We start from the raw sequence: 15,164 nt of genomic DNA, 5'->3' as shown, positions 1-15,164 counted from the left end.
AGAAGCCAACATTTCACTTATTCTCAAAAAGGGAAAATGTCCAGAGTCTTGTTCTTCGTACAGACCAATTTCCCTTCTCAATGTGGATAGAAAATTGCTTTCTAAAATTCTAGCCACAAGATTAGGGGACTCACTGCCACTAATTGTGAAAGGAGACCAAACTGGCTTCATTAAGGGCCGTAAGTCATGCAACAATGTCAGGCGGCTTCTTAATGTAATTCAAGCCTACCAACAAAGTGCTGTGGATGGTCTTGTGCTCTCCCTAGATGCTGAGAAAGCATTTGATCGTGTGGAGTGGTCTTACCTATTATTTGCTCTAAATAAATTTGGTCTGGGTGACAACTTTATAAAATGGGTGAAAGTTGTATATGATGATCCTCAGGCTGCTGTCCTTACTAATGGGCTACGGTCAAATAGCTTCTCTATACATAGAGGTACCAGACAGGGCTGTCCGTTATCCCCCCTCCTCTTTGCACTCGTTATGGAACCACTGGCCGAGGCCATCAGGGCAACGCCTGCTATACAGGGGCTGCTCATTGGTGATGTTCAAGTTCTATGGGCGGCTTGGACCTGCCCAATATCAGGTTCTATCAATGGTGTGCCCACCTTTGTTATATTTCTGACTGGATCACAAATGATGACTCCTCTATTTGGTTAGACATTGAGACTTCTCTTTCAAAATACTCCTTACAGGATCTTTTATTTTTCAGAAGTTTCAAGTCTGTAGAAGATCACTGCAATAATCCCGTTACACTTAACACACTCAAAGTATGGAGGTCAGTTCAACGCTTCCTGGGAAGGTCCAAACTAACCTCTGCTCTTACCCCAATTCTTAACAACCCAGATTTCAGTCCAGGATTGCTGGATGCTGGCTTTAACTTTTGGCTTAATAAGGGCATACGCAGGCTAAATGACTTATTTGCTGATAAAATTTTGTTGTCATTTGAGCAGATGGTCGAGAAATATCGACTCCCAAAACAGGACTTTTTCCGCTTCCTACAAGTAAGACATTATATTCTGAAGAGCACCACCTTAATTGGTAACCCTGATGTATCTGTCATTGAAAGAATGCTTTTTTTCCCACAAAGGAAAATGTCTATAAGTCTGTTTTATGATACTTTAAGGTCCCTTTCTGCTGTCAACACACAGAGGGTGAAACAAGTGTGGGAGAAAGAATTGTCTGTTACTATTGACAAAGAGATGTGGGAGGACATTTGGAGATATGCAAAAACAATATCTATATGTAATCGTACTAGAGCAATCCAATTAAGAATAATACACAGATTGCATATATCCCCAAATCGCAGACATGCTTTTAGCCCCACTTCCTCTTCCCCTCAGTGTCTTAAATGCAAAACTGATACAGGCACCCTGACACATTGTTTATGGTCATGTACCAAAATACAAAGATACTGGTCTGGTGTTCTGCAAGAAATTGAAAAGATCCTAGGGGTTGATCTAGAATTGGACCCAGTTTCTTTACTGTTAGGTCTCCCTAGTAGGCATGTTACTTCTGTGGGTAAAAGGAGGCTTTACAACATCCTTACCTTCGCAGCGAGGAAAAACATCCTTTTACAGTGGATTAGTGATAAGGCTCATCTATTAAAGATTGGCATAAGTTACTATTTGAATGGCTGCCTCTGGAATATCTGACACGTACATTGCATTCTAAAACAGACCAGTTCTACAAAGTATGGGAACCTTATCTAAATTACCTAGAACCTGAGGTATCAGCTATTATGCTGCAAGGATTCTCGTAGAATGGCGGGGATCTATGTATTTCAGAACTACACTGTACGTTCCATGTGTGGAACCTAACCTCTTGGTTTAAACTGAGCTTTTTTTGTTTAATTTCTGTTTGTAAGTTTGTTTAAAATGTATGTATTGAGAGACGCAATGATGGTGATAGGGTGAGAGAAGCACCGAGCGGGAAGAGGAAAATGGTGTACGTATGTATGGGTGTGTGTGTGCGTACGCGTATATGTGTGTATATGCATGAGTATGTATGTATATGTATGGGTGTGTGTGTGTGTGTGTGTATGTGTATATATATATATATATACGCGTAGATATGTGTAAGTGGGTGCTGTTTTTCTTGCTTTTTTTCTGTGTGCTTTGTCTCTGTTGTATCTCTTAATATGGGTGAAAATTGTGAAATTCCAATAAAAATACTGTTACAAAAAAAATGTACAATGTGTTTATTAGATTTGTGTGGGAGCAGTTGTACTCTACAGCAGCAGAGAGATTAAACTCTAATCATTTTTTGACGTGAAGGATGTTCCAGGGATGTGTTACATTGATCCTAACCAGGGCAGCCCAGCTGATGTCATTCTGGTCTACTGTGACTTCACTGCAGCACCAAAGAGCTGTCTTTCTCCGCTCCAGCCTCAGGTACTTCCACACACACCTCTGGCTCTGGGACCCTCTGAACTATAGATATTTTTTCATGTGGTAATAACATATGCTATGTGTGTTTGAAATTCGTTCAAACCACAGGTGCCAATGAAGGCATGGCTGAAGGATTCTAGGACAAATATCTAATTTCATTGGTTGAGTTCAATGGAAAGAGGCTTTCAAGTGAGGCTCAAATCCAACCTTGATTCTGTCTTGCTCTCGTGTCCTTAGTTTGATTTGATGCTTTGAAACCACACCTTCCATTCCCTCTCCCAGTTTGAGTATCCAGGACCGGATGTAGTGCAGATGAGGTTCCTTAGGTTAACAGCAGGCTCACCAGTCAGAACATGACCTACTCCTGCCAGCCTGGGACAGACAGGGACCAGGGGAAAGAGAGGTGAAGTTCCTGGCAGACACACAAAGACAAAGTTACCTGGGGACATTACGAGAGTGTGTGGTATGTTTTCAGACTATAATGATTACCATGTACTGTATTAGATGATGATGATGATGATGGTGATCAATCAATCAAATTGTATTGGTCACATACACAATTGGCAGATGTTATTGCGGGTGTAGCAAAATGATGATGTAGAGGAGGGGGCTGTTGAGGGATGGTGAAGAGTGTCACTTCAGTGCTTGTAATTTACTTTGTGTTTCCTTCGCAGTCCTCTGAGGAGCTGGATTCCGGAGACCGTCGTGAGTCAGGGTTCCAGTTTGAGAGCGAGGACCTCGATCTGCTTCCACTGAGAGATCTGGCAGTGTTCGGAAGCAGTGACCTCACACAGGAGTTTGGATTCACTGTCGGGTCTGTGTGCTTCAGCTAAAGGAAAAAGAGACACTCTCTCTAAGGACTGATAAGAGCAGAGACAACAATGAGACAATCACCAGACAACCTCCAGCTAGTGGGGAAATGACTGAGATACTGGAAAGAGACAGAGAAAGGCATCAGCATTTCTCCACTTCTCATGACAGAATTGTTTATTGACAAAGTAGAAGTACCAACCAACAGGACAAAGTGTCTGTTTTCTCTCTCCAAAGGTTAACCAGATAACAAACATGAACTGGTTGGTCTGTTGCCAGGGATATTCCTGAATGAAAGTATCTTTGTATTTTGTGTACACTGATTTCATTTGTGATATTGAAACATGCTTATTCATGTAATTGGTTTAAATGATGGTGGTTTCCTTAAATGTTTATGGTGCTATAATTTAGTTTTTTACAAACATTCCCATACTTAATTCAGGTATGTTCTTGACCAAGAGCACTGTGGTTTACACAACCTTCACTGCCGCAACTTAACAATGTTTCCCAAATCTGTGCTCACTCTACCCTTACATCCCAAGTTAGAAACTAAGGAACATATCAATATTGATCCCTTGGTCAAAAAGTAGGAAGACTAATAGAATTAGAACTATTAGGAGCTATGGCAATTAATTGTATTTGGTGATAACATTTTATTGCAGCACCTGATAGATGCAGTAGCCTAAGTACCATTTGTGAAATTGTAATGTTCTGATGTCTGTTGATACAGAGGAACATTGCGGTACTATAAAACAAAGTTGATGTATATAGGTCATTCAATAAGACCAACGTTGACGTTTTCTGTAGATCCTTTGTGTCTCCTGTGTTTTTACCTCACTGCACCTTATTATGATGTCCCTGCTAGAGGTTTATCTTTGTCCCTCTTCAATTTACCACATGATTTTACACCCTTACTTGGCTTTATTCTATCATGAACCCCAACCTGAGAAGCTTTGACAAGGGAAAAATGATTCCCCAGTTCTGTGAAAAACAGTTCTGATTCGAATGGAAAAACTCCAGGAGGGACTTTATGTGGTGGCTGCTCTTGATAATGTGCTTACAATTGATACTGGATTGCATGCAGCAGGCTTTGAACATGGTATGGAACTTCAATGACAGAGACAAAGGTATCTTTAAAGTGTTGCTCAGTTTCATCTTTGCTGAAAGGTGTGTGTTTGTAAATTGTGTGATTTACTTAATTTATTTGCTGGCCAGTTTTCTTCAAGTGTTTTAAGTATCCAGTCAATGATCGATCTCTCTCTCTCTCTCTATATATATATATATATATATATAATCCATATGCTCTCATGTTTTGTAATATGCACACGAGATACCAGTAATTGTTTGGGGTTCAACTGAAATATATGAATAAATTAAAGTATTGTACTAATTTATTCATAATTCATTGGTATTGCCACTACACAAAAAGCACCCAAACAAGTGGAAAATATAAGCCATTTTAATTAAAACTTAAAGCACTTAAAAAGCGATGTGATTTGACTACATTAGATTAATGAACATTGACTACCGATGAAGAAGCTATGATGTTTCATGAAAATAATCGGGCGAAGTGTTGACATGAGAGAAAGGCGATAACTACAGTGTATCGTCCTCGGACATTGTTGCCATTGCTCTGATCGCTCAGATGACTTTTTCCTGACACTGAGCATAGACATTTCTGCTGCTGTTGAGTAGAGGACCATTCTCTTCAAGGTAGGCAATCATTTTAAACAAACACTTGCGTTTATCCTGTAAGACATGCTCCTCGTTTATTGCGAATTGACTGTACTCGTGTAACGGCTTGTTTTTAGGCTGTAGGCCTCGTAATGCCTCGGTCTCTAGTCGCTCTGTGAATCCGTCAAGCCTCGCTCAAGACCCAGGACATTGGAATTGGGAGCTCCGAAGAGCACAAGAGACGATACGTTGTAGTTTAAAATGTAAAGGTATTTCTAAATTCAACATCTGTAGTTTTAGCCTGGGTTTTATTGGCAGACAGTAAATGATTATGTAGGTTTGGCGCTGATGTTTCACATCGTAATTAACAGCTGTTGCGCCAGGACTCCTGAGGTGAATAGCCTCCAGGCTTCCTCGTCAGATGGCATACAGTATTACACAACTAAAGGCATGCATTTCCTTTCTAAACTCAATTTACTTGTTTAGGAAAAAATGTAAGAAATATTTTCAATAGTGAGGACAAGTGGCTGACAGACTGCAATAAGTGACAGCAGCAAAATGTAAACGAAACTGCATTGCTTTGTTTTCAGATTAGTTTTATTTCTCTATTAAAACAAAGTGATCATATATATATATATATATATATATATATGTATGCATGTGTCCTCAATATTAAAAGTAGCTCAATCTGTTTTGATCTAATAAACCACATCTCTACAGTTGAGTTTGTATCAGAGAAGATAATGTGTTGCCTATATATTGCATCTGCTGTCATTTCTAATTGGCAGCCCACTTTCTCCCTCTAGCACTGTGCCTATGACTTCACCGTGGGGTGGGCTGGAGACATGAACCCACCATCAAGGACGGACTTTGTGTCTTTAACCCTCACTGGACAAGGAAGTGGCATCTATAATAACAATAAACAGTGGAGAAGACAGTCCTGCTGGAGGGTGAGTGATGGCTGAAGGAAGTCAACCAACTTACTTATCTCACACACTGATCCGATGACTCATTATGTGCTATTTACAGTTTATTTATATGCTGTAAGGCATATCGCACTGAATGTTTGGTACATCAAATGTAGCATGACATTTTAATGGTTTACTAACTTGAATAAAAAAAATGTCTCAAAGACATAATTGTGATCATAACCATAATATCATGTGATAGCCACTCAGAAAGGACATGACTGGTGCTCAGACCTGTCACTGTTAGTCAGTAGAGGTATGACCGTTGTTTATCAGAAGAATACGACGCTGCAGTGCTTCTGTATAGTAGCAGCATGTTACTATAGTGACGCAGTTGATCAGACATGTAGCACTGTGTGTGACATTCAGTGATTCTTCTGTATTTCTAGTTGACCGTGTGTTTGTCTCTCCTGACGGACAAGCCAGCGCAGTCAATTTACAAATGAGTTTTTAATCTAATTCACCCTGTGCTTATGGCTTTGTCATTTTCTCTCTCACCCAAATTGCACCCATATATCCACAGAAATGGAAACTGTTATCCAGATTGCAGCGCAACCTAATCCTCTTCACCGTGGCTCTCATGTTAGTTTGTGGGATTGCTACTAACCCCAGTGTCACAGAACATTTCCGAGGTAAGTCCAGCAAAACAATGGAATTGTTATAATGTATGGTGGTGACTGTTCCCGAGGCACCAGAGACTGAGCATTCTCCCCTCTGCTTCCTCCCCAGGCTTGGCTGTTGTTGCGAAGGAGGAAGGGGACCATGCTCTGAAACCTGCCATCCATGAGGTCCAACCTGAGTTGGACAAACTGAACCGACCGTTAGTACCAGAGTCACCTTCAGAGGTTGGTACATTCCACTCCTCTGCTTTACTACTAAAGCCAACCTTTGACTATGAGAAAATATGTGGATTGACACATCCAGTAAGCTGGGTTTCTGAAGTAAAGCTTTTCCCTCCCTTTACCATGTCTCTTCCTTCAGAAGCAGAAGAGGGCAGCCCACAAGCGGGGGCCACCCGGCCTGCAGAACCGACTGCAAAAGAAAGGGAATGTGTCAGATACCCAGGTGGAGAAAGAGGAGGGAGAGAAGTAAGACTAGCCTCTAATCAGTGGAGAGAACTGATGGACTGATTGATAACAACATACTGATACACCTTTATTGCATGGGTTAGAGAAGTGGATTGTGATGCGTAATCTGAATAAAATATACAACTCGATTCCAAGCAAATATATACATGTTTTCTTGTCTTCTCATCTCATTGACTGGCCCCTATGTGTGTTTAGCTGGCGTGTGGCCATGATTGACCAAGCCACTGAAAGAAGAACTGCCAAGGAAGCAGCGAACAAGGTGGATGTCCCAGAGGTTGAGCAAGAGGGCCATTCACACAAGGAGCCAGGTCTTTGCCATGTTTATGCCCCTACTGTCTCTCTCTGTCTCTGCTCAAACCCTCCATAGCACCCCTTCATGACCATGAACAACAGCTGAGTTTATTAACCACACTTTGAGTTTGATGTGTGCATGGCCTGAAAGAGACTTAAATAGAAGTAGTGAATTCATAATTCTGGAACGGACTTGGATGGTGGCCTATTATCTTGGCACGTGTGTGTTTCAGAAGTCGATAGGCTTGAGGCAGTACGTGATGCTTTCAGACATGCATGGAAGGGCTACAAAGAGTTTGCCTGGGGGAAAGATGAGCTGAGGCCCATGTCTAAGTCCTATGGAGAGTGGTTTGGCCTAGGCTTGACCCTAATTGATGCACTGGATACAATGTGGATCCTCAACCTCAAAAAAGGTACCTACAGTACATTCATGATCCAGCTTTTCTATATACCTTCTGTATCAGAGTTTTCATGGAGTTAGACCACTAAAGTTTCTTGCCCTCTTTTGGACAGAGTTTGAGGAGGCTAAGACCTGGGTGTCCACAGAGCTGTCCTTTGATAAAGACGTGGACGTGAACCTGTTTGAGAGCACCATCCGTATCCTGGGCGGCTTGCTAAGCACTTACCATCTGACTGGAGACACTCTGTTCCTGGACAAGGCTGTGAGTCACGTACAGGGAGACCTATAGAGAGCTGGCACTTACTGTTTCTGCTGCTGGGCCTCTGGCACTTCCTCCTCCAGTCCCTCTGTCTCTCAAAGACCCTTTCATGGGCTGCTGCTAATGCTGCTGGTCATATGAATTAAGTCCTGAAATTAAGAAAAACATATTTGGGAGATGGGGGTCTGGTTAAGGAAACCAAATTGATGGGCATTTGTGTTTTTTTATTTTATTTTTATGACTTTGCAGAAAGATATAGGAACGAGGTTAATGCCTGCCTTCAACACCCCATCCAAGATCCCCTACTCAGATGTGAACATTGGGAAGGGTACGGCCCACCCCCCTCGATGGACGTCGGACAGCACTGTTGCGGAGGTCACAAGCATCCAGCTGGAATTTAGGGAGCTGAGTCGCCTCACTCAGGACACACGCTACCAGGTAAACCAAGCCACAACAGAGTATCAGGATCTGTTGGTAATGTTCATACCAACACTCAAAAGCAATGTTCCAATGGCAGGACTCGATTTGACGTCAGGTTTGATTTATACAGCACTCTATCAATCATCTCTGATGACATTTAACTGACTTTCTCCATCCCTTCTTCTACAGGCTGCAGTGGATGAGGTCATGCAGAAAGTCCACAAGCTGGAGGGGAAGCAGGATGGCCTCGTCCCCATGTTCATCAATACCAACAGCGGCCAGTTCACCCATTTGGGGATGTTCACGCTGGGTGCACGGGCAGACAGCTACTACGAATACCTCCTCAAACAGTGGATCCAGGGAGGCAAGAAGGAGACGGCGTGAGTCAAACTCTTTTCTAAACACTTTCCGGTCTACTTTTCTCAAGGCTGTATATGAAGTTTAGGCTGACGCTAATTCTCTGAGTCAGGTCTAGCCACTCAGGTCCTACTGATCTTGTCTAGGCTCCCTGCTAAGTACTGGGGGCAGGCAGCGGAGTTGTCCCTGCTCTAGCTTGCTGTCATGTTTGACAGTCTCATAGCTTGATCTCCTCAGAGCTGTCCCTCCCCTGATGTAACTGAGATGACTTAAACAGCCCAAGTCTCTCTGTTACCTGTAGTGCTGGACAAGCTGTGTGGATGTGAAGGAACAGCTAGCTGTATGTCGTATCAGGCTGTGCATAAGACTGAAAATTTCATGACTCTGTCTGGTGATATTTGCTCAACTTCATGCACAACTAGGTCTTCAGAGCTGCCTGGAACAGCTCTCTCAGACCCAGCACAGCTTGAGGACAGATTTGAGTTATTGTACTATGTTTTTAAAGTAGATCCTTGTATTTTTTTTTTCTTGGCTCAGTGCTGTATCAGTTGGTGTTGTGGATTCTATGGGACACGTATAAAATAACAGAAAACTACGCAAGTACCATTAAGCTGACTGCTTCTCAGTATTTGTGAAGTTATAGGCTATATTCATTTAAGTCAAAGCAGTGTTGTGCTTATACAGAGCAGTACACATAAACAGATGTGCTTGGCTGTAAAGCTGTGGCTGTTTTGGGTGTTCCTCGGGTTGTGCTCCAGAGTGCTTGGCTATAAAGCTGTGACTGTGTGTTCCTCAGGTTGCTGGAGGATTACCTGCAGGCCCTGGAGGGAGTGAAGAAGAACCTGCTGAAGAAGTCCTCTCCGAACAGGCTGACCTTCGTAGGGGAGCTTTCCCATGGCAGGTTCAGCCCCAAAATGGTTAGGATACTGACTATGCACACTAGATGAGTGTGTGTTGAAAAAGCTGCTGTTTTCTCTAGATTGTGTAACATGGACATGGTCATTCTCCACTGAACCCCCCCCCCCCCCCCCCCCCCCCCCCCCCATGTCAGGACCACCTGGTGTGTTTCCTCCCTGGGACCCTGGCTCTAGGGGCCCACCACGGCCTGCCAGCAGAACACATGGAGCTGGCCAAGCAGCTGATGGAGACCTGCTACCAGATGTATGCCCAGATGGAGACTGGCCTGAGCCCTGAGATTGTCCACTTTAACATGCACGAGGGCAGCATCGGAGATGTTGACGTGAAGGTAGGGGTGTGCTCTGAACAACACTCACAGCAGAGATATGGTTATGATCAACACCCAACTGAAGTGCTATTTGGTTCCTGACAATTTATTTCACTGTTGTGAAGTGTGTTTTTCTGTTGATGCAATTGATATGATTGTTTCTCGTGTGTGTGTCATTACTTCAGCTTGCAGACAGACACAACCTCCTGCGCCCTGAGACGGTGGAGAGCTTGTTCTATCTGTACAGGTTCACTAAAGACAGGAAGTACAGGGACTGGGGCTGGGAGATCCTCCAGAACTTCAACAAGTACACCAAGGTGAGCGAGCACAGTCACTAACCAGCCTAGACTACTGTAAATACTGTAAGTAAATGAACCTGCCTGGTCCCAGATCTGTTTGGCATGACAATAGGAGTCATCTGGAACCAGGCTACTGAGAAATGCATTGTTAAAGTGAGTGATGAATCCTTATGTGTTAATTGAGTTAGTATTCCACAGACGTTACGCATCCTTCTTATAATAACGTGTGATAACAACATGTGATAACGTAATAACATGTGTGTCTCACCAGGTTTCTACTGGTGGCTACACGTCCATCAACAACGTCCGGGACCCAGAGTACCCCAGCCCCCGGGACAAGATGGAGAGTTTCTTCCTGGGGGAGACTCTCAAATACTTCTACCTGCTGTTCTCCGATGACCCGGAGCTGCTCAGTCTGGACAAGTATGTGTTCAACACAGAGGCTCACCCCCTGCCCATCTGGCCCACTGCACAGTGAGAGATACACAGGGCAAGTCAACATGAAGCACATATACAGTAATACATCACAGCTCAGGGCTTGGCTACCACCAATATATCTTGTTATTCCTTATTGCATATCTCAGTGACTCAAATTTGGGTTGGTTTACCCTCTCCTTAATCGAAAACTCTGGAAAAATGCCTATTTTTAAAAGCCGGAATTCATTGTTTGTTTAAAAAGTGATTGTTATAGCCATGATGGGGAGGGGTTGCAGCAGTGCTGGGGTGAGATTGAAGCGTAGTAGCTTTAATATACAGTGGGGCAAAAAAGTATTTAGTCAGCCACCAATTGTGCAAGTTCTCCCACTTAAAAAGATGAGAGAGGCCTGTAATTTTCATCATAGGTACACTTCAACTATGATAGACAAAATGAGAAAAAGAAATCCAGAAAATCACATTGTAGCATTTTTAATGAATTTATCTGCAAATTATGGTGGAAAATAAGTATTTGGTCACCTACAAACAAACAAGATTTCTGGCTCTCACAGACCTGTAACTTCTTCTTTAAGAGGCTCCTCTGTCCTCCACTCGTTACCTGTATTAATGGCACCTGTTTGAACTTGTTATCAGTATAAAAGACACCTGTCCACAACCTCAAACAGTCACACTCCAAACTCCACTATGGCCAAGACCAAAGGACACCAGAAACAAAATTGTAGACCTGCACCAGGCTGGGAAGACTGAATCTGCAATAGGTAAGCAGCTTGGTTTGAAGAAATCAACTGTGGGAGCAATTATTAGTAAATGGACGACATACAAGACCACTGATAATCTCCCTCGATCTGGGGCTCCACGCAAGATCTCACCCCGTGGGGTCAAAAATGATCACAAGAACGGTGAGCAAAAATCCCAGAACCACACGGGGGGACCTAGTGAATGACCTGCAGAGAGCTGGGACCAAAGTAACAAAGCCTACCATCAGTAACACAATACGCAGCCAGGGACTCAAATCCTGCAGTGCCAGACGTGTCCCCCTGCTTAAGCCAGTACATGTCCAGGTCCGTCTGAAGTTTGCTAGAGAGCATTTGGATGATCCAGAAGAAGATTGGGAGAATGTCATATGGTCAGATGAAACCAAAATATAACTTTTTGGTAAAAACTCAACTCGTCGTGTTTGGAGGACAAAGAATGCTGAGTTGCATCCAAAGAACACCATACCTACTGTGAAGCATGGGGGTGGAAACATCATGCTTTGGGGCTGTTTTTCTGCAAAGGGACCAGGACGACTGATCCGTGTGAAGGAAAGAATGAATGGGGCCATGTATTGTGAGATTTTGAGTGAAAACCTCCTTCCATCAGCAAGGTCATTGAAGATGAAACGTGGCTGGGTCTTTCAGCATGACAATGATCCCAAACACCGCCCGGGCAACGAAGGAGTGGCTTCGTAAGAAGCATTTCAAGGTCCTGGAGTGGCCTAGCCAGTCTCCAGATCTCAACCCCATAGAAAATCTTTGGATGGAGTTGAAAGTCCGTGTTGCCCAGCAACAGCCCCAAAACATCACTGCTCTAGAGGAGATCTGCATGGAGGAATGGGCCAAAATACCAGCAACAGTGTGTGAAAACCTTGTGAAGACTTACAGAAAACGTTTGACCTCTGTCATTGCCAACAAAGGGTATATAACAAAGTTTTGAGATAAACTTTTGTTATTGACCAAATACTTATTTTCCAACATAATTTGCAAATAAAATCATTAAAAATCCTACAATGTGATTTTCTGGATTTTTTTTCTCATTTTGTCTGTCATAGTTGAAGTCTACCTATAATGAAAATTGCAGGCCTCTCATCTTTTTAAGTGTGAGAACTTGCACAATTGGTGGCTGACTAAATACTTTTTTGCCCCACTGTATATTTGGTTATCTTTGTCTGTTCTCGCCACATTGCTGCTGAGGGGGCCTGTCTATCCTCTGATGACTGTTGTTTACTCTGAAGGAAGAGTGGAAAACATGACAGGCAGCCAAGCTATGTCCTTGGATCATCATGGTTATTTTGTACACCAACACTAGAGAAAGATATGAGCGTGACTGGACTCCAAGCTGTGCCTAGATTGGAGGCAGCAGCAGCCTGAGAGGAAGTGCTAGTTTGACAGAATACAGCACTGAGTGACCAGTGACACTCCCTATCATGGACTTCCCACATGAATAAATTCTATAGTATACTATGGTATAAATCACTGTAGTGTATACGGTAGTATTTACAGTTAACTATATTATAAATACTGCAGTAAAGGAAAACAGTAGTATACTGTAGTATTTATTATAGTGTTTTTGTTTTATTATCTTTGACACAGAAGGGGAGGCTTTCTCCTTCCAAAAACCTACTGGAGAATCACTAATGAAGCACATTTTCCATAACCTGTAGGTAGGTAGGACTGGGGTCTGAATGGAGAGTTCAGAGCTTCTGTTCTTTTCTATAACCTGTAGGGAACACAATATATAGTCTATACTTGGCATATAGGTTTCTCACTTATGGGTGGTGCAAATTGGGATATTGGGGAGGGGAACGGGCAGGGTATATGCTAATTAAATACTGTAGTATTTACTATAGTTATAAAAGTGTAGTGTTTTTGTGGACATTACTGTAGTATTTACTACAACATTCTATAGTAAGTTCTACACATAATTGAGGGATACTACAGTGTGTAGTATAACATACTACAGCTTACTATGGAATTCTATAGTATGTACTGTAGTATTCATTTTTTTTAATGTATGTGGGTTTACAGTAAATGACCAAGTATTGTGATAAAACATTCTGTGTCCCTGGATCCTCTCACTCTCCGGTCTCTTGATCGCATTCTTAAGAAATGGTTTATACAGATTTTGAAAAGAGAATCAGTCTGATTTTTAATTGCATACTGTGAACCTTTTTGTGTATGGGGACTGCAAGCACGTATTGTTTAATTTCCTTGTGTTTTGAATTTGACTGACTCAGCTGCTATTCTATTTAATGAATGTTACGTTTTCCTTATTTGTCATGCTTTCCTTTGTTGTGGGGTCAAACTAGTGGAATTTGGAGTGGACATTTGGGTCATTTTAGTTATACAAATGTTTGAGATGTAAGTTGAATTTAGTTAGTATCATTTGAATTAATTTAGTGTATTGTGGTATACTACAGTACCTTCAGAAAGTATTCATACCACTTGACTTATCCCACAATTTGTTGTTGTAGTCTGAATTCATAATTGATTAAATAAATGTATTCTCTCACACATCTACACACAATACCTCATAATGACAAAGTGAAAACCATGTTTTTAGCAAATTTATAAAGAAATGTAATGCGTAAGTATTCACACCCCTGAGTCAATACAATTACCTTTGGCAGCGATTACAGCTGTGAGTCCCTAAGGGCTTTGCACACCTGGGTTGTACAATATTTGCACATTATTATTTTCAAAATTCTTCAAGCTCTGTCAAGTTGGTTGTTGAACATTGCTAGACATCCATTTTCAAGTCTTGCCATAGACTTTCAAGCTGATTTTAAGTCAAAACTATGACTTGGCCACTCAGGAACATTCAATGTAATCTTGCTAGGCAACTCCAGTGTATATTTAGCTACACTCGCAATAACATCTGCTAAACACATGTATGTGACCAATAACATTTAATTTGATTTATTTGGCCTTGTTTTAGGTTATTGTCCTGCTTAAAAGGGAATTTGTCTCCCAGTGTCTGTTGGAAAGCAGACTGAACCAGATTTTCCACTAGGATTTTGCCTGTGTTAGCTCTATTCTGTTTTTTTTTTATCATTAACTCCCTAGTTCTTGCCAATGACAAGCATACCCATAACATGATGCAACCACCACCATGCTTGAAAATATGAAGTGTATCTTTGTATTGACTGGGTGTTTTGGTACACCATTTATAGTGTAATCACTTCACCATTCTCAAAGAGATATTCAATGTCTGCTTTTTCAATTTTTTACCCATCTATCAATAGGTGCCCTTCTTTGCGAAGCATTAGAAAACCTCCCTGATCTTTGTGGTTCAATCTGTATGAAATTCACTGTTCAACTGAGGGACCTTACAGATAATTGCATGTGTGGGGTACCGAGATGAGGTAATCATGTTAAACAATTATTGCACACAAAGTGAGTCCATGCAACTTATGTGACTTGTTAAGCAAATATTTACTACCGAAGTTATTCAGGCTTGCCATAACAAAGGGGTTGAATACTTTACTCGAAATTTTAAACTGCAACACAACAAAAATGTGGGAAAAGTCAGTGTGTGACTACTTTCTGAAGGCACTGTATATCTGGATAGGCTGTATCATTCCTGTAAATATCTATGGGGAATGTAATATGTACATTTTTCACTCTCATGATTCTATTTGTAGTAGTATTTTATTTAAACCTTTTTGAGACGCAATTCAAAATCCTAGGTGTATAGTGTGAGATTTTAGTTTTCTTCCCAATTGGAATGTTCAGCGCTCTCCTCCTTCAATGTTGCTTCACTTGTGCCTTCAACGTTGCGCTGGATAACCT

The 15,164-nt window shown here is 41.9% G+C and overlaps 1 protein-coding gene across 5 annotated transcripts; it reads left to right on the top strand.

Moving 5' to 3' along the window:
* Positions 1–2,474: 2,474 nt before the first annotated feature.
* Positions 2,475–10,982, top strand: LOC110535854 (endoplasmic reticulum mannosyl-oligosaccharide 1,2-alpha-mannosidase). Of its 5 annotated transcripts, none has more exons than XM_021621189.2 (15): positions 2,475–2,851; positions 3,063–4,325; positions 5,679–5,822; positions 6,364–6,472; positions 6,570–6,685; positions 6,822–6,928; positions 7,124–7,236; positions 7,456–7,632; positions 7,733–7,881; positions 8,128–8,316; positions 8,488–8,678; positions 9,452–9,572; positions 9,707–9,901; positions 10,066–10,197; positions 10,451–10,982. In XM_021621189.2, the coding sequence occupies exons 2-15, from the start codon at positions 4,311–4,313 to the stop codon at positions 10,655–10,657; spliced, it is 1,965 nt and encodes a 654-aa protein (XP_021476864.1). In that variant the 5' UTR covers positions 2,475–2,851; positions 3,063–4,310; the 3' UTR covers positions 10,658–10,982. The 5 variants fall into 5 exon arrangements, with proteins under 5 accessions (XP_021476864.1, XP_021476863.1, XP_021476866.1 ...); XM_021621188.2 differs by having other exon boundaries at positions 2,479–2,851; positions 7,453–7,632; positions 10,451–10,981; XM_021621191.2 differs by lacking the exons at positions 2,475–2,851; positions 3,063–4,325 and adding exons at positions 4,621–4,911; positions 5,010–5,135 and having other exon boundaries at positions 7,453–7,632; positions 10,451–10,981.
* Positions 10,983–15,164: the final 4,182 nt, after the last annotated feature.

This window comes from Oncorhynchus mykiss, chromosome 11, assembly GCF_013265735.2.
Source record: "Oncorhynchus mykiss isolate Arlee chromosome 11, USDA_OmykA_1.1, whole genome shotgun sequence".
NCBI lineage: Eukaryota > Metazoa > Chordata > Actinopteri > Salmoniformes > Salmonidae > Oncorhynchus > Oncorhynchus mykiss.
Note: the sequence above shows the minus strand (reverse complement) of the source record. Positions and strands in the feature narration are given on the sequence as shown.

What these genes read in the sequence shown, in the direction of transcription:
- LOC110535854 (XM_021621188.2), top strand. An exon ending in GATCCTCAACCTCAAAAAAG is followed by an intron (nt 7,633 to 7,732) that starts GTACCTACAGTA and finishes TCTTTTGGACAG; the next exon opens with AGTTTGAGGAGGCTAAGACC. An exon ending in ACTTCAACAAGTACACCAAG is followed by an intron (nt 10,198 to 10,450) that starts GTGAGCGAGCAC and finishes GTGTCTCACCAG; the next exon opens with GTTTCTACTGGTGGCTACAC.